The sequence below is a fragment of the Zootoca vivipara genome, chromosome 2 (assembly GCF_963506605.1).
Source record: "Zootoca vivipara chromosome 2, rZooViv1.1, whole genome shotgun sequence".
In the NCBI taxonomy this organism is placed as follows: domain Eukaryota; kingdom Metazoa; phylum Chordata; class Lepidosauria; order Squamata; family Lacertidae; genus Zootoca; species Zootoca vivipara.
Window position 1 is genome coordinate 105,013,880 of NC_083277.1, and position 19,230 is coordinate 105,033,109.

Below are 19,230 nucleotides of genomic sequence, written 5' to 3' on the forward strand. Positions count from 1 at the left end.
AGTGCCTGAGCTTATGGATTATATGAGAAAGAAACTTACCGGGCTCCTTGATCTTCACTGGAATAATTTCTGGAGGGGGGACCGGAACTTTTTTTAAAAAAAGAGAGAGAGAAAGAGAGAGAGACCCCAAAAAAGGTATGTTAGAAAGGGTATATATTCAGTATTTTGTGTCTGGGTGTACTTCTCACAACCTTTAGGACGGATAATTCCTTTTTTATAAGAGTATCTACTTAAAGTGGATGGATAAACGAGCAAATTAAGTTACTTTGGATATGCAGAAAATGTTAGAAATAAATTTAAGGAACTGCAGAAAGACAGGGAAGGAAGTCGAGCTTTGAAACGTTAAAATGATTGTAAAATTATTGAAATATCTAAAATTGAAAACATCATCATCATCAATTCCTCCCCCCCCAAATGTGCATCATTTATTCTCTCAACCTATCACCTTTAATCCGCTCCTTCACCTGCAACCTCAGTGTTATTACATCGCGCCATAATATCCACAAACCTCTCTACCACGTCCAGCTGACTGCCATCCTCAGCCCCTTTGCCCCACTTACCTTCCACTGTTTCACACCCACCCACCCCAAAATATCCTGCTGTAGTCCTCGTGCAGCAATGTCTTATCTACTTGTTCTAATTTCCATTTCAAAAGAAGAAGCTACCATTAACCAACAATGAGAATCTCTTGCACACCAACATTTGGAGGGCGAGTCTACAGGTTACACTATTCCACATCCAATTCTTGGTTTCCTCCATTGTTTGTCAAGGGCAGCTCTCTTTTCCATGACGTTGGGAAACTGCTAAACTAGGAAGCGGCCTATCCAGACACGGAGATGGCTCTTTGTATCCTTGGTATAAATCTATGTTTCACGGTCCTCCTTTTCCAGCTTCTCCATTCTATTCCTTCCACCCACACTCTGTCGTCCATTTTATTCCTTCTCAACATTCCTTGCCATTCAGTGATTACGGGGCTGTTTCGGGTCTTCATGCACCCTTAAGTGTTTTCCCCCTAAAGATTTTCTGAACACCAGCAAAACCAAGTCTTCCGACACATCGGTCTTCCGTGTGGGTGGTGCGGTTCGGGATATAGAACCACAGGAATACTCAACCTGTATTATTATGTTGTTGTTGTTGTTGTTGTTGTTGTTGTTGTTGTTTATAGTGATGCAGAAAGGAAGTAGACCTAAGCTGCCCTTTCAAATTCTGAACATCACAAATTCTGAACATCACAAAAAGTGGGCCCTTCGACAGCTTTAGTCATCTGAGAGCTGTAAGGGTGGACAGCAGCAATGACTGCACGCTAATGAGCACTAGGTGGCAGCAGCTAGGAGAGGCAGCTTCCCACAATGCCTTGCAGCAACACTATGCTGGAGGCATTGTGGGAAGCTGGGCTGGGCAATACCTGGTTTTCACCATCGTGATATATCACCAGCTAAACATTGTGATGTACTGATATATCACAATGTTTAGGATGGTACTATGTAGGTAAAGGCACCCTGGACGGTTAAGTCCCGTTAAAGGAGACTATGGAGTTGCAGCACTCATCTCACTTTCAGGCCAAGGGTGCTGGCGTTTGTCCACAGACAGCTTTCTGGGTCATGTGGCCAGCATGACTAAACCGCTTCTGGCACAACAGAACATCGTGATAGAAGCCAGAGCACACGGAAACGCCGTTTACCTTCCCGCCGCAGCAGTACCTACTTATCTAACTTGCACTGGTGTGTTTTCGAACTGCTAGGTTGGCAGGAGCTGGGACAGAGGAATGGCAGCTCACCCCGTTGCGGGGATTCAAACCGCCAACCTTCCTATTGGCAAGCCCAAGAGGCTCAGCGGTTTAGACCACAGCGCTGGCTGGCTTCATGCTTTCACCCCACATTGTGATTTTTGCATGGAGCACACAGCGCATGATTCGCATTCTGTTGCCAGGTCAAGAATTATGAACCAGTATCACGATATGGACGTGAAACCGGTTTTGGGCAATATATTGCCCAGCCCTAACACACACCAGGATTCACAATATATTGCCAGGTCAAAAGCTATGAAAACCGGTATCATGATATGGACTTTAAACTGGTTTTGGGTGATAGACTGATATATCGCCTAACCCCAGTGGGAAAAAAAAGGGGTCTGAAACCCAGGCCTCTGGCATTCAAAACTGCGAGGAATGAACACCAGGGCAGGCTTCTGCAATGAGCCTTGCCGGTGCACTGGGGACTTGGCCGTTGCTGGTGCTTCTTTTCATTGTCCGGGAACCTCTGCCTTCCTTCTGGTTCCCAATTCTCACACTCACCAACAGGCTTGACCACATAGGGCTGGCAGGAGGTACAGTCAAATCCCTCGTCTGCTGCCTGTTCGACTTCTTCCTCCGTGAATAGGTTGTCGCACACAGCATGCATCCACCTGGGAAGCGCACAAAAGGGTTTCAACGCACATACGGAGAGAGTTTGCAGATTCAAGTATGGGGAAGGGAATTCTCCGACATCTGAAAACCTCGCCCTCCCTCTCCACCCCCCCCCCCAAGATGGAAACGTACAGGGGGAGAGTCAGCCACTTACAGGCGGGATCCAACATTGCCCGCATCTGTTGATGTGAAGATTACAACGGGCAGCCCTGCAATAACCAGGTGGGTTAGGGAAAACTGGGGCTTTACCTCTCACAGTGCTGGCACTGGATCAGAAGGTCGTCTTCCACATACTTCACATGGCAGATGGGGCAGGTGACAAGGCTGCCGCAGGGAGCACAGTGGGTGTAGTTGTTCTGCCATTCGCAGTGGAAGCCAGGCGAGACTGCCCCACACTGCACGCAGCATACGCACCTGTCCAAGAGGTATGGGGAGAGGGAATCAACACCAATTCTGCAATTCACTCTATCCCCCCCCCCCCCGGAACCAAAAACAGAAACAACGTAGATGCCCTAGGAATGGCAGCCCAGAATTCCTCAACTTGAATGTGACCTATAATCACATACATTCAACTCTACAGTGGTACCTCGACTTACGAACGACTCGACAACCGAATTTTTCGACTTACGAATGGGGGCAAATGGCCGCGCGCTTACGAATGTCTTGACATCCGAAAGGAAACCACGGCGGTTTTAGATACGATTTTCCGACTTATGAATTTTTAGACAGGGTTGCTTCGACTTACGAATTTTTCCCGTTTCCAATGCATTCCTATGGGAAATCGTGTTTCCAATGGTGCTTTTCGACTTACGAATTTTTCGACCTACAAAGGTGCCTTCGGAACGGATTAAATTCGTAAGTCGAGGCACCACTGTACCTTGCGCAAGAGCACAACCTGCTTTTTATTTATTTAAAAAACCGTTTCTGTATGACCTTTCGATTCTAACAAGGACACCGACACCACCGAGGCAGAAAATATGACAAAACTAGTTTAAACGATAACAAAATTAAAACAAAGGATTGAAGGACCAAGAAGAGCAGGGTTTTAAACCTTCAACGGCACATCAAAAATGATTAAAAACAAAGCAGTGTTTTTTGCTGCCTGCTTGCAAGTCTTCTGGGATAGGGCCAGCCTAACCACCTTTAGGAGGGATTTCCATAGCCTGGGTGCCACCACAGAAAAGGCTGCGTCTCACGTTCCCACCAACCGAACCTTTTAGCAGTGAGGGAATGCAGCAGGGCCTCAGAAGATGATCTCAATCTATGGGCCGGCTCATTCGGAAAGAGGCCATCCTTCCATTACCTTGGGCTCTATGCCATTTAGGGATTTACGGATATGTGCTACCATACGAGCAATCGAGTGCAGCCGATACAAAACCAGTGCAATACGGTCTAAAAAGCATACACCAAAAAAAGAATCTGGCTGCCGCATTTTGTGGCTGTTTGTTTTGGAGCATGCTTCAGGGGCAGCCCCAGGTAGATCATGTTGCAGTAATCCAGCCTGTGTTTCTACTAAATAAATGATAACACGTCAAGATCATCATCTGCTTTACCGAACATTAGTCATCCTTGGAGCATGCACCTTGAAATCAACTTGACATTATTAGGGATGTCAACTGAAAATCAAAAAAGAAGCAAGACCTCTCTTTATGTATGCAACATTTGCAGCCAGAATTTTAATTGCCAACCTATTGGAAAAATGAAACTATACCTACAAAATCGGAATGGCAGGTTAAACTATCACAATATCTGTGAATGGCAAAAAATTACAGGGAGAGTAAGAGGGGGTGCAAAAAGTAAATCAAGAATGGATTATATTCGAGGAATATCTGAAAAATTACTGTGACAGCAAAAACCTCCTGGCAGATCTTGAATGAGTCTTGCAATGTACAGATAATACATGTAAATTTAATGTTTCTATTTAATTTTTCTTTTATTTTTATTTTTCATTTCTTTATCAAAAAGTTTTATGAAAATAATATAATATGACACTGTGTAAAATATAACAAGTGTAATGTAGCTTTTTTTGAGAACTTTCAGAAGTCTACTTTAGGTCTTTTTTTAAATTTCTTGTATTCTTTTTTTTAAAAGTTTGTTATATGGGATGCGATATAAATTGTAATATAGTATATTGTTGTATAATTTTGTGAAATATTTTAAATAAATATTTTTTATAAATAAATATATTTTAAATAAAGATTTCAGATGTTTATAAAAAGAAAAAGAAAAGAAATCAATGGGTCACATCTGCTGTGTAACACCTTACATTATAAAATCTTTCAAAGCACCTATGTTTAAGCGTAAGTCACATCCCCAGTGCTTTTTTTTTCTCTTTTAAAAAATGTTTAGGGGTACCCTCATTTTCCTACTCATACTGAAATGCTGCCCTTCAATGAGGCCAAACTTAGATTCACAAAATGTTTAGGGGTATGCGTCCCCTCCAGAAAAAAAAGCACTGCACGTTCCTGTAATTCCTTCAGTCAGATTATTATTAATATTTGTTAGATACATCACCAGAGTTCAAAACCAAAACAGCAGTGGCAAGCCTCTTTCTTCTGCAGCAAAAACAGCCTGGCCAGAATACGGGGAATCAAATTCCATTCCGACACGGGAGGTACAAAACAAGAATGCCAAGCTCTCTTGATTTTGTTTGCTGCAGACAGGGCGCTGCCCCTTTAAAAGCAGTCTTAAGTCGTCTCTCTCACCATTTACACTTCCAGCCGCCCTTGGGCACGGTGTTCAGAGGCGGGTCCAGGCAATACGTGTGGTAGCTGATGTCACAATCATCGCAGAGCAGCAGGCGGGACGGGTCCGACGCTTTGCCACAAACCTCACACACAATGCATTCCACGCAGCGCCAGCCCTTTAGCAGCATCACCTTGGTAATCTTATAAAAAAGGGAGAAGAAGGGAGCAAAGACGTGTGAAAAAAAATGGGGGAGCCCTGAGTGCTTACAGAGATGCGAGGAGAGCTGTGGTTGTGTGCCCAACCCTTCTTCGTCGTGCCCGATTCCTCTATGGCTCTTTAGAACAGCCGCCTACGTGAGTGTCGCTCTCGGGCCTGCTACCTGGGCAAGGATGCTGAGAAAAGGTAAAGGACCCCTGGACGGTTAAGTCCAGTCAAAGGCGACTATGGGGTTGAGGCGCTCATCTCACTTTCAGGCCGAGGGAGCCGGCGTTTGTCCGCAGACAGCTTTCCAGGTCATGTGGCCAGCATGACTAAACCGCATCTGGCGCAACGGGACACTGTGATGGAAGCCAGAACGCATGGAAACGCCATTTACCTTCCCCACTGCAGCGGTACCTATTTATCTACTTGCACTGGTGTGCTTTTGAACTGCTAGGTTGGCAGGAGATGGGACAGAGCAAAGGGAGCTCACCCCATCGCGGGGATTCGAACCGCCGACCTTCTGATTGGCAAGCCCAAGAGGCTCGGTGGTTTAGACCACAGCGCCATCTGCATCCTTTTTTTCTTTCTTTCTGAGAATAGGGCAAAATGACTCCGACTCCTCCTGTGTAAATTAACCTGTAAGAGGTTGCCATTTCCTTGTCAGGAACCAAGCTTTGCAGATTCCATGCACTTCAGATCCCAGGAGAGCAAACAGGCCCTTCATAGATCAGGACAGTTGAAGGTTCCGCTTCCTATTTCCTTCCTACATGACCCATTCCTACATGACTGTTGTCCCTATGCACACATATTCCATGAGCCCCTCCGCACAACCACTTGAAACCCTCTTAGGTGGCTCCGCCCCGCCAAATTCCACTAACATCTAAATTAGAAGTGTCACACTCTATTAGATTAGATTATCAGATTATCAGGCAATACGGGACATATTTAGCTCAAGAACTGAGCACGGTGGGAAGTCATGGGCCCTTTAAGAGAGGAATCATTATTTAAATAATAATAATGGGGAGAGGGGGTGCTATCTCACAGAGCAGGCCTTACCTTGCTGTTGACGCAGTAAGGATGGTAACATTGAGAGCACTGGGAGCATGCCAGGAGGTGGCCCTCAGCACCACGGCCAAAGCTACCACACACCACGCACATATCCTGTCAAGGAGGGAGAGACAGGTCAAAAGAGGTTTTGCAACGCCCCAGAGAAACAACCTCCATTTTTTAATATATATATATATATATTCCAACCGTTCCACAGATGCAACCACAATCCTCCCCCCAAAGAAGTAATCTAAAGCTGCTAACCGATAGTTTATAAACACTCTAGCTTTTTTCTTTTCTTTTAAAGTGATTGAATAACTTTAATGAATTTGCAAGCTCCCAGCCGGGGCTCCCAATGGGAGCTGATTGTTCGCAGCAATGAAACAGGGAATAGAGAGGCCATCTGTCAACCAAAAGAAGAAGAAGAGGAGGAGTTTGGATTTGATATCCCACTTTATCACTACCCGAAGGAGTCTCAAAGCGGCTAACAATCTCCTTTCCCCTCCTCCCCCACAACAGACACCCTGTGAGGTGGGTGGGGCTGAGAGACTTCAGAGAAGTGTGACTAGCCCAAGGTCACCCAGCAGCTGCATGTGGAGGAGCGGAGACGCGAACCCGGTTCCCCGGATTACGAGTCTACCGCTCTTAACCACTACACCACACTGGCTCTGGCCATATTGGCCCAAGGAATAACAGGACTTCAGCAATAAGCAAGCTCAAGGCCTATCAATACCAGATGAAATCTAGGTTTTAAAGATGTACCCCACTGTTGACTTCAGCTGGGTGCTATCAGCTACAGCAGGGCTGGGCAACCCCTAGATCTCGCTTGACTCCCACCAAACATTTAGGGCAGGCATCCCCAAACTTCGGCCCTCCAGATGTTTTCGACTACAATTCCCATCATCCCTGACCACTGGTCCTGTTAGCTCGGGATCATGGGAGTTGTAGGCCAAAACATCTGGAGGGCCGCAGTTTGGGGGTGCCTGATTTAGGGTGATGGGTGTTGTAGTCCAACAAAACCCAGCGTCCCCCATCCTTGAGCTACAACTGTCTGTGGGGCTTCTTATTAGGACGAGCACGAGTTTCAGCTAGAAAGGCAAACTGTTATCCTCTTGGGGCGGCTAGGAACCAGTCAACAGACGCACCTGGCTGTGGGACAGCCCCAAGTCTACGCTCTTTGCCAGCCCCGACTCGCCGCTCCAGGAGAAACTCGCTGCTCACATCCATTGAAATTGGTGCCATCAGAAAACTGGCAGAAGTTTGCGGCCCTCGTGTCTGTACCCACCTGCATCAACACAAACTTGTCCGTGTTGGAGAAGAGCACCACCGTGTTCTGCATTGTGTCATCGTCGTCATCGTCATCCTCCTTGCTCGGGGAGCTGTCGATATCAGCGAGCTTGGGAGGGAAGGGAGCAAAGGGACGAGGTGAAACTGCCATCTTTCACTGCTCCCGACACGCAAGAGGGGGAAACGCAGACGCACAAAGCTACAGCCTACCAGCTGCTCCCTGGAGTCGCTGCCCGTGCCACAGTCCCCGTGCCAGATTCCACGTGCATCCCCCAGGCCTCCCGTTTATATGCCCCACCACCCACAAATATCCCCGCTGGCTAATTGTTCCTGGTAGGTCGACCATGCTCCAAAAGGGACAGAATTCCTACCCTTTTAAGAGCACAGAGGAAGGCAGAGATTCCACAGGTGCAGCTTCTCAGCGTCGCGGCAAGAGGGAAAACTACATCTGCTGAACAATGCCCCGCTTTGAAGCACTTAAAGGGAGAGAAGCCCCATCACTGATAGAATATGGCAAGCCTACGTCGAGAGGGAACGCTTCGAAAATCCATTCAAATGAAAGGGAGGGGAGGGGAAGGTTGGACCCACTGCCTCCAAGCACTATGGATAAGGATATGGCCCCAGCCCAAGGTGCACTAACTGGGAGCTGCAGGAAAGGGGGTGCTCTCGTCTTGAGACCAGAACTACGCATCTATCCAAACTGGGGGGGGGGCCTATCCGCTGCCTGAAGCTCCACCTTTGGGGAGGCCAATAGGACTGGGCAATATCTGGTTTCCAGCATTGCAATATATCACCAGCTAAACATTCTGATATATCGCTATATCACAATATCTGAAATAAGGATGGAACTCTGCAGAGGCAAACAGCAGGGCCTGTTTTTCAACACTGCGATATATTACCAGCTAAACGTTGTGATACACTGATATATCATGATGTCTGAAATAAGGATGGAGCTATGGCTGACTTTGTGGTTTTCCCCACATCGTGACTTTTAATAGCACACAAACAAACACACACACAAACACACACACACACACAAAATTCACGATACACTGCCAGGTCGAAAATTATGAACTCAATTATCACAATATGGACTTCAAACCAGTTTTGAACGCTATTATCACCCAGCCCTAACACACATCGTGATTCGTGATATATCGCCAGGTCTAAAATGATGAAAACGATGTCTCGACATGGACTTCAAACTGGATTTGGATGATTATACCGATATATCGCCCAGCCCTAGAGGCCAGCCTCCCTACGTACTGGCGCTATGGCTTCTCCTGCCCTGGGGAGGAGGGCAAACCACTCGAGCCCCTCCCCTCCCGCTCCCCCAGCATTCTCCTGCCTGCTAAAGCTGCCCCTACCGCCAATGTCTCGATGGAAGAAGTGGTGGATTTCAACCGTGATCGGCCCCGCCCTCGGCTTGTGTGGGACCCTCCCCGAGGCCGTCTCCTCCCAGGAAAACTGCTGCTGCGACCCTACGACCAGAAGGAAACAGAGTGAGAGAGAGGGTCAAAAATAAAATGACAGAGAGAGGGGGGAACATAGATGCACACACCAGGGAACATTCAAACATGGCCGTCCATTTGCTCTGGTACTCCCCACCTCTGACAGGGACGGTGGGGGGGGGCAACTCAGGGAGGGAGGAAGGAGACAATGGGCCATCGGGTTACCTGCTTGACGCGGGAACGGGCCGGGGAGCTCCGCCGCCGCCCCTTCTCACATTCCGCTTTCGTGTCAAAAGGCAAGGAGTCGTCCATCTCGCCCGGCGGCAAGGAGGCCGCATCGTCCCTCTGGAGGCTGACGTCTGTGGAGGTCAGGCAGGCCATCTCCAGGGACATCGAGCCGCCGCCTTCGTGGTACGGTGAGGCAAACTGGAGCTCCGAGCCTGGGAAGCTGCTGGCGTCGCCTTGGCTCAGGTTCGAGATCTCGTTCACGATATCCGACTTCAATAAGTGGTGGGGCCTCAAGGGTGCCGGCGCCGGCCCGGCCTCCTCCTCCCCGCTCGCCCCTCCCTCCTGCGGGTGGCCAGCCCCGTAGGCCTCCATTGGGGTGCCCCCCAGCAACTCCGCCTCCACAGGCGAAGGGGAGCGCTTGGGTTCGTGGGCAAAGCCCAGGCTCTCCTCTGGGGGCTCCGGCCCCAACGCAGCAGGCCCGTCCTCATCCGGAGCCTCTGCCTCGCTCAGCAGAGGGGATAATCTCTCCTCGAGCTCCATCTTGGGCGCTGGAGCTGCCTCTCCGGCCTCCTCGTCCTCTTCTTCCTCCTCCTCCTCCTCTTCGTCCTCTTTGCTAGGCTGTACTTGGCTGCCAGCAGGGCTGTCTGGCGCCAGGCCCTCGACCCCCGTGTCCATGGGCTCCTCGTGGGCTTCTCCTTCCTCAATGGCTTGGGGGGAACCGGCTTTGAGCGAACCAGGCCGAGGGCTCGCTGGAGAGGCCTGCCCTTCCGGGGCTTGGGGTGCCGCCTCAGTATGGCTCTCTGTGGGTTCTGGCTCTGTGGGCAGCAACTCAAAAGCAGGATGCTCTTTGGCACCGAGCGGGGGCTCCTCGGGGTGGGTGGGTGAGGCTGGATCTGGAAGGGGAGGGTGAGGGAGCAGAAAGGGAGACATGTAAGCCTTTGGCAGAAAAGAGCCATTCTCAGACAAAGGAAGAGGGAAGCAGCGTTCCTCTAAGCAGAGACCAACAAGATCAGAATCGTGCACCAGTCCTTTAGCCTTGGAAAGGCAAAAGGCTATTGGGCAAAGATTTGTACAATCGTACTTTGGTTTTTAAAAAAGCTTAGTTCTCGAACATTTTGGCTCCCAAACGCCGCAAACCAGGAAGTGACTGTTCCGGTTTGCGAACTATTTTTGGAAGCCGAATGTCCGATAGGCCTTCCGATTGGCTGCAGGAGTTTCCCGCAGCCAATCAGAAGCCGTGCTTTGGTTTCCAAACGTTTTGGAATTCGAACGGACTTTCGTTCAACTTCCAAGATACGACTGTAATGAGTTGTTTTTTTAAAAAAAAAAAGCATTTAAAGTGATTATTCCCAAGAAACCCAAGGCCTTTCTGTCAGGTATTAACTGGACCAGAACTTTTGGAAGAACTGTTTAAACTGTCCATGTAAGAATAGTCAACGCGCAAAAATGGAAAGATAAAGAAGTCCCTGGTTTGTGAAGATGACGGAACATGTTTAGATAGCTACACAAACTGTGAGAATTAAGAGAACAAAATGAGAAAAATAATTCTTGAAGAATGGAAGTATTTTGTGATTATTATTATTTTTAATCATGGTTATGTTAAAACATCTGCAGGATTTGAATTATAGCACCAGATGCGAATTTGTAGTATAATAATTTAGAATCAACTCTATAACAGATAAAATATAAGTAACATGGCAGCTCTATAAGGGAATAAAATAACACCATGGAAGGATGGGTGGGAAGCCAACGGATATGTGAGATTTGTTCTGATTGTATTTTAAAAGAAATTGGGGGGGGGGGTTAAAAAGAATTTTGCACCAGTCCTAGCACATTTGGCCCAATGTTGTCCAACTGGACTGTGGGGTGCAGTAATATCTCCACTGCTGACTTCAACAACACAGTGTTGAGGTACAACAGGAAGAAGGTATGCATATACAGACAAGACTTGATGCATAAACTGCTTTATAGCTATGGCCCTTTAGCTAGGGTTGCCATACGTCTGGAATTTCCCAGACAAATCCGGAATGCCGCAGTCAGCAACAGTATCTGGGCGGAAATCGGACGAGTGTCCGGAAAAATCCATGTCGGCAGTGCCATTTTTGCTGATTTTTCCATTAAAATCGCTCAAAAATGGCTTCTATTTTCCTTGTGTTTTCGCCCAAACAGCACAGCTTAAGGCAAAACCAAAAGAAGCTCAACAACTGTGTTCCACCCCAAAAAAGAAAAAGCTCAATGACTTTGTCCGGATTTTTGCTGTTTGAAATACGGCAACGCTATTTTAGCTCACCTGGTGGCACTGGGGGAGGGGGTGGCGGAGAGGGGGCCTTCTCAGGCTCTAATGGCGTCTCTACTTCCATCTGCTCCTGCCCTGCAGGGGCCTCCGGATCAACACTGGACAGCTCTAACGGCTTGTCTGCTTCTGGAAAAGGACACAAGGGGACAGCTCGTTCAAATGCTCCTTGCAAACAAGCTCAAATCCGCTCTGCGACGTACCCTCACACACACACCCTTTTAGTTCCACTGCGGAAACTAAGAACACTTGCAATAACTGGGAGCAGATTTGGGCACAGAACGACAGCTAGCTCGGTTCTGGTGCTCAAACCAAGTCCCGGGCTCAGAATTCTCTCGTTTTCACCAGGCCCTGGTTGCTGGGTGGCTGGAGGTGCGTCTCCACCCCCATCATCCAGTTCTGAAGGCCTCTTTGTGGTTCGCTAGTTGCGAGAAGTGAGGTTACAGGGAACCAGGCAGAGGGCCTTCTTGGCAGAGGCGCCCGCCCTGTGGAACCTCCTCCCATCACATATCCAGGAAATAAACAACTATCTGACTTTTAGAAGACATCTGAAGGCAGCCCCGTTTAGGGAAGTTTTTAATGTTTGACGGTTTATCGTGTATTATTATTATTATTATTATTATTATTATTTGGGAGCCACTCAGAGTGGCTGGGGCAACCCTTTCATATAAATATTTTGTTGTTATTTATGATCATGATTATATCTATTAGGGTCCTAATAAAAAGAAACTGGATCCCGCAAGCCTGATTCCAGCTCTATTTTAAGTTGCCACAAGACACTTATGTTGTTTTAAGGCGCTTGCCAACAGCTGTAATAAAATGCAACGGGCGCTCATGATAAAAAGCGTGGACAAGATTGCTCACAAGTTGTGCTACAAGTTATGGAAGGTAAGCACAGATATTTCTACCCCTGCTAAGACAGTATCCGCTGTTGATCATTTGGCAAAAACAAAAGCCCACAATCTTCTAACAAAATGCAAGGGTGTAAGCAAAGGTCAACTCACCATTCGGTTTCTCATCACAACCCAAAGGCACCTGCTCTTCTTGGTGCAAACTGACCGGGCTGCCGCAGTTGCTTTCCGGTTGCTCCTTGCTGGCTGCACAAGCTTCCTCCAGTGGTTTGGGGGATGCTGGCTTATCTGTTGTGACGAGGCTGCTGCTACTGCTGCTGCTGGCTGGGGCAGTTTGCCTGGTTCGTTGGAAAGAAAAAGGCCAGTTGAGACCAGAAGTTGCTATCCTTAGAATTTAAGAAGTGTTCCATAATCTCTACAACAACCCTGCAAGGTAGGCCATTGTGAAAATTGCAGGTGTGGGAGGCGGTGGATTCCCCAAGGCCCCCTGGTGAGTTTTGGAGCAGAGGCAATGTGCGGACCTGAGACCTCCCATTTACCGATGAGTCCCACTACAGTCCTGCTTAACGCCAGCCATTTCGGGGGATACTCCAGCCTACACTGTGAGCTGGAACGCCCCTTATTATTTCCCCAACCTAAGCCACTCACTCCTGGCTGTGCTGCACGGCCTCCGTGCTACTTGCGCTCTTGCGACGCTGCTCTTGACATCCTTCGCAGAGGGAGTAGTTCTCGTACCACTGGCTGCTGGGATCCAGGGCTGAAGGGCGGACGCCACAGTCAGAACAAACACGGCAGCTCTGGAGGAAGAGGAAGAGAGACGGGCACTCGGGAGAGGGAAAAGGCAGCCGAGGGTCTTTCCGACACCGCCAAAATCTTACCTGGTTGCCCCAAGACTGCGGATACCAAAGTGGAAAAGCTGAGACGCAGGGCTGGCTGGTTTGAAATAACCAGAGTTTACTGCTATGGTAACTGTCAGGGGGGACTCCCTACAGGGAGGCTCCCCCAGTCATCCTGACCAGCACATCGCCCAGCGATAGCGTCAGCAGCGGGTCAGAAGGGAGACAGGAGGACTGGAGTGGTCTGGAGGGAGGGCTCCGAGATGTTGCTGAGCCCTTGCACCGACTCAGACGGCCAGTAGAGGAAGGAAGGCTTAGCGACGCAGCTGAGTCACAGCAACGTCCCAGCCAACAAAGGGGAGATGGGACGCAGCCCCTTCCGGCGCCTGATTTGAGGCGCGCGCCCAGACGTAGGGCGAAGGGGAGGCGTTTTGGGGTCCCCAAGCTCTTGTGTTGGACCAGAAACTGGAAGGCGGAATTGCCAGATTCTGGGACCGACTAGGCAGTCATGTTTTCTGATGTCCCTGCACTGTAAATAGTGTGCACAATAAAACTCCTAAAGACAAAGTGGACTGGAGAGTCTTTACTTGGGAGTAGCCGCAACAATCCCCCGACAGTAACTGTGGTTAGTTGAAACTACAATCTGTGATGCCAGGATCATAAACCACGGTTTGATCTTTTCTCATTTCAATCAATCATGGTTAACGTTAACCACGGTTTGTCCTTTTCAGACGCAACTGAGTAACTGTGGTTATTTAAAAACAGGAATGGGGTGCTACCGGTCTCCTCATAGCCTTACCAGAGCATAATAGGGGTTTAAAGGAGATAAAGCAGGGGTGGTTAAGCTGTGGACCTCCAGATGTTGCTGGAATACAGTACTCATCAGGCCTGACCAGGCTGGCTGAGTCTGATAAGAGCTGGAATCCTAAACATCTGCAGGGTCACAGGTTAGCCGTCTCTGGGGTAACGGGTAACCTGAAATTATTATCAACCAGCTTCCAAACTTTGCCTGCAACCCTAAACACTGAACTTGTATCTGAGCAAATCTACTTAGCGTTGTACTGTTAGCAATTGTTTTTGTTTTGTTTGTATGTGTTGAATGCTAACAATTCAAAGAAACTAAGGGGCCCTGGACTTGATCACAGCGGTATAAAAAATATTAGGTTGGTTCAGAGAAAATCACCAAGGTTTTTTTTTTTAGTTCTTTGAAGGCTAATGTCAAACTGTGGCTGCCATAACTAGTGAGGAACACAGAAGAAGAAATGGGCGGGGGGAAATGCCCAAAGCTGGCATTTCACCTCTTCCAGAATAGAGTGGTACCTTGGTACTCAAACGGCTTGGCTCCCAAACAAATCGGTTCCCGAACGCCGCAAATCAGGAAGTAAGTCTTCGGTTTGTGAATGTTTTTTGGAAGCCGACGCAGCTTCCACTTGAGTGCAGGAAGCTCCTGCAGCCAAGCGGAAGCCATGTCTTGGTTTTCAAACAGTTTCGGGAGTCAAACCGAGTCCCGGAATGGATTAAATTCAAAAACCAAGGTGCTACTGTATCTCTATGTGAAAGCAAGTGGTGGAGGATTCCTTGCGGGCATGCAGAGCTATGGGCATTCTGTTCAAGCGTCGCATCAGTACAGAATCTAGTGCCATGAAAACATACAATCATTTTTTAAAAGGAAAAAATGGCAATGTCTCAGAAACAGAGGGGAGGCCGAACAGCATTTCAACTGGCCTTCGGTTGGCAGTTTCCCCTCGCCCCATGTCTGCTGGAAACAGAGAAAAGCAAATATACGCCCATTTCCTTAATACTGAAGAGATTCCAGAACTCGTGCTCTTTTCTGCAAAGGGTTACCTCGACATTGAGTTTTAAGTTTTTCAGCTCAGATGTGTGCGTAGGGAGGGCACTTACTTTGCACTTCCAGGAGTCGGTGGGAAGGCTCTCGATGGCTGGTTTCAAGCAATAGGTGTGGTAGCATTTCTCGCACGCTTCACACACGAGCATCCTGCTGTCCTCTCCAGACAGCCTGCAAAGGAGAGGCGCCACAGGCGACCAGTGAATCGAGGCATCCCTGGCAACAGGCCTTTCTTGGGTGCTCAATGGGGGTCCCCCCTCCCATCCCCGCCTCCGAGGGGCTTTTTTTTTACACTCACCTGCAGGTTTGGCAAACTTTGCATTCGTGACATTGCCAGCCCGAGCGCTTGCGTGGCGTCACCGTGATCTCCAAGCAGGCGCCGTGGTAGTGCAGGCCACAGCTAGTGCAGAAGAGTAGATCGCGCAGCTCCCCGGGGGCGTCGCACACCATGCAGCGAGAGTCCTCTGAGGGAGGGAAGAAGGGCGCTCTGGGACGAAATCCACCAAATCGTCTCCCCCCGTTGGACCAGAGTCCAGCAGCAGCAAACACAAACACCATTGTTTCTCCTCAAATTTAGGTCCCTGTTGTTGGACTGCAACTCCCATCATCCCTGACCTGTTAGCTAGGGATGGTGGGAGTTGTAGTCCGACGACAGCTGGAGAGAAAGCTAAGTTTAAAACTAGTGTTGCCAGATTCAATAGAGGACAGGACTTCTGTGCCTTTAATTGCCCTGCTCTCTTTTGAGTCTGGAAACCTTAAAGAGAAACCAGCAGACCCTTTGTTTAATTTCCAAGCAAAGGGTCTGCTGGTTTCTCTTTAAGGTTTCCAGACTCAAAAGAGAGCAGGGCAATTAAAGGCACAGAAGTCCTGTCCTCTATTGAGTCTGGCAACCCTATTTCACACACACACACACACACACAGGGGCCTCCCTTTTCTTGACCCTGCAAATCCAGAAAAAACAGCTCAGAATCCCAGGCTCCAGGCCCTAGCTGCTCTACCTACTGAAGGTCACTTCTGTTTAAGCGCCATGCTGCTCAAAGAATCACTGGGCTAGAGCAGGCTCCCATTCCAGAAAGCCACATCGCCAACACTTACCCATCTGCACTGCCTGGTCCAGGTGCTCAGGACAGAGGAGCTTCAAGCTCTTCATGGACTGGAAGCAGCCACTGGTTGCCGCGCAGGGGAAGTGATAGTGGCGCTGGCACCCCTCTGCATGGCACGGAATGGTAGCACCCAGTCTCTTACAGTGTTCACATTTCTGGAAGGAAGAAGATGTCACATGTTCAAAAAGAGGTTCATTTTTCATAAATACCCTAATAAGGCCTGGTTAACTACAATAACATCCCTTCCCCATTTTGTAATGTACACCCATATCTTTTTATTTTATTTTTTGGTGTTGTTGTTTTGTTTTCTATATGGGTACTAATTCTTGTTTCTTCTTCTTCTCTGTGTCTCATCTTACTCTACACACTTGTAATTTTGTAGTTTTTTTTAATTTCCCGATGAAGGATATAAAATAAAAACAGGTTCAGAAAGAGGAGGCAGGGAGAACTTCTCTTCCTGCAGAGAATGGGAGCCTTAGATAGGTCAAAACACCCAGAGCTGAGATACAGCTGCCACCAAAGACAGGAACCATTCATTGCTCAGACTACGGCTGAGGAACAGCCACCTTTAAGGTCGAGATACCTGCTTAATTCACTCTGGCAAATTGTCTGCGGGACCTGGACGCTTCTGAGCACCCACCCGATCTTCACCTGTGCTGCACAGCAGTTTCCAAACCTGGAATTCACCTTTGTGCAGGGCTGGTACCCGTCCCATCAACTCATTTAAACACAAACTTCTTGTCCAGCCGTAAGATCTGGTCCAAGGCAAACGTACAGAGGATATAGACCAGGGGTGGACAGAAAGTAGACTGGGATCTAATGGCAGGTCTCTGGTTGATTTCCAGTAGGTCGGCAAGGATTTTCAACTCGTTTAATAACAAAATACCACCCACATTAAATTATACTGATGAAATGGAGAAAGGTGGGAATACTCAGGAGGACTGAAAGCTTCATTCAGTTCTGCTACTATAACCAAATCCCTAGGCTCACCCTCTTTAATTCTAAGTGCATGCCTTTTGTACCAGGGCTCGGGGATCTGGTGGGTCTTGGGGGTTTCTAGTAAAAAAACAAACAAAGTGGATCCCATGAGGCTGAAGTCTGCCAGCCCCTGGTGTATACACACAACCTAACTATCCTGAAAGCATTCCTCAGGTCTTTATTGTTCCCAGAGCTTCCCTTCCAGGTCCTCAGTCGCTGCAAAAAAAAAAAGGGGGCCCGGCAAGGGCTTTGGGGCATAACACTTAAAACCAAAAAATCTCCAAGCTTCTGCTAATGAAACGAAGGCCACAAATTGGGAGAAAATTGGATTCACCAACCTAGTGTGAATGCAATGCAACACAGCCGGGTTTCAGGGTGTGTTTTCCGGGAGAGAAAAAAGGAGGAAAGTTTGGCATGTTTGTGCTCCGTTTGTCAGAGGGTGAAAAGCGGTGAGAGGCTTTGTGCAGAATTCTTCGGTCCTCACGCGAAAATATACTTGAAAGGAGGGTTGAGGAGTGTCCATGGGAGGACTTGGTAGCTACATGTTGAATGAAACTTTGTGCGCTTTGATCACTGGATTCCAGTATTCACTCTCAAGTCGCAACCAATCAAGCAAATATGGCTATTACAGTTTAACTTCTCTTATGCTAGGGTTGTCATATTTCGAAAAGTAAAAAAAACCCCGACACAAAAGATGTTGAGCTTTTTCCTGCAAAAATCTTTTTTTAATGTAGTTTTGGAGCTATTTTTAAGGAAACTCTCCAAAATCTACACTCCCGACATGGGTTGCCATGCATCTGGCATCTCAGCGATTTCCGCCCAGACGCTGTTTATGACAACCAAATCCTGGCTACGGCCGTGTCTTTTGACCAGGGTGCTGCAGCAGGAATTAGGGCACAAAGAATTCAACCCTGGTCCTTTCCCCAGGCAAAAAGAGGGGAAACCCCACAGGTTATGGACGACTGACATATTTAAGGACTGCATCAGGATGTAACTTGAGGGTGAGAAAATGTATTTCAAAAGAATCATAGAACTGCAGAGTTGGAATGGACCCCAAGGGTCATCCAATCCAACCCCCTGCAATGTAGGATTATAAGGAAAGGTAAAGGACCCCTGGACAGGGGTCCAATCAAAGGCACTTATGGGGTTGTGGCGCTCATCTTGCTTTCAGGCCAAGGGAGCTGGCGTTTGTCCACAGACAGCTTTCTAGGTCATGTGGCCAGCATGACTAAACCACTTCTGGCACAACAAAACACAGTGACAGAAGTCATAGCGCATGGTACCTATTTATCTAACTTGCACTGGTGTGTTTTCAAACTGCTAGGTTGGCAGGAGCTGGGATAGAGCAACAGGAACTCACTCTGTTGCAGAGATTCGAACCGCTGACCTTCTGATCAGCAAGACCAAGAGGCTCAGCTGTTTAGACCACAGCGCCACCCGCGTCCCTTCGGAGGATTATAGTATAAAGGTGTATTCTGTGCTCCATGAGGAAAGCAGTTCCTAGGACATTGCTTTGGGAGGACTCTCCTAGCGCACCCCATATATTCTGGGCCCACCCGACACAAGAGCTAGAAAGGAACACGCCCGCCCCACCCCACCCCCAGCACAGCTGAGCCCCGACAAACCTGTGCAATCCCTGAGATGACAGCTTTGTTCACAAGGCTCAACCATGACCCTTCCGAACGCAAGTCTCCGGCCGACCACACCACGCACCAGTGATGAGCCCAGAAGTGACCTGCACAAACAGGAAGAGGAAAACAGTCAACAGGGCAGCAAAGCAAACCTTATCAAAGGCACACACGCAGGAGCCTGGGGAATTAGGAATAATAATACCGTATTGGCCTGAATATAAGCCTCACTTTTTTTTTTTTCAAATTCCGACTGTGAAAAGTTAAAGTGCGGCTTAACTTTGCAACCTCACAAAAATTGGCTTTCATGATATGGCTTCTGAAACAGAACGGGTATGAGTGCCTGCAGAATTTTTAAGGGAGTGGCTTATATTCGGATATTGTCTTTT

The 19,230-nt window shown here is 48.2% G+C and overlaps 1 protein-coding gene across 10 annotated transcripts in view; it reads right to left on the minus strand.

The window, feature by feature from the left end:
* Positions 1 to 19,230, minus strand: part of LOC118079598 (histone-lysine N-methyltransferase 2D) — a 98,693-nt gene that overhangs the window by 55,730 nt on the left and 23,733 nt on the right. For 9 of the 10 annotated variants that reach the window (XM_035103910.2, XM_035103909.2, XM_035103907.2 and 6 more), the window contains 15 exons: positions 18,839 to 18,948; positions 16,228 to 16,390; positions 15,431 to 15,596; positions 15,189 to 15,303; positions 13,099 to 13,247; positions 12,604 to 12,788; positions 11,597 to 11,728; positions 9,304 to 10,199; positions 8,995 to 9,108; positions 7,626 to 7,736; positions 6,350 to 6,454; positions 5,110 to 5,291; positions 2,654 to 2,818; positions 2,294 to 2,403; positions 40 to 87 (listed from right to left, as the gene is read on the minus strand). In XM_035103910.2, the coding sequence (XP_034959801.2) occupies positions 40 to 87; positions 2,294 to 2,403; positions 2,654 to 2,818; positions 5,110 to 5,291; positions 6,350 to 6,454; positions 7,626 to 7,736; positions 8,995 to 9,108; positions 9,304 to 10,199; positions 11,597 to 11,728; positions 12,604 to 12,788; positions 13,099 to 13,247; positions 15,189 to 15,303; positions 15,431 to 15,596; positions 16,228 to 16,390; positions 18,839 to 18,948 (2,751 nt within the window). The remainder of the gene's footprint in view (positions 1 to 39; positions 88 to 2,293; positions 2,404 to 2,653; positions 2,819 to 5,109; positions 5,292 to 6,349; positions 6,455 to 7,625; positions 7,737 to 8,994; positions 9,109 to 9,303; positions 10,200 to 11,596; positions 11,729 to 12,603; positions 12,789 to 13,098; positions 13,248 to 15,188; positions 15,304 to 15,430; positions 15,597 to 16,227; positions 16,391 to 18,838; positions 18,949 to 19,230) is intronic. The other variant, XM_035103913.2, reaches the window with a different exon arrangement.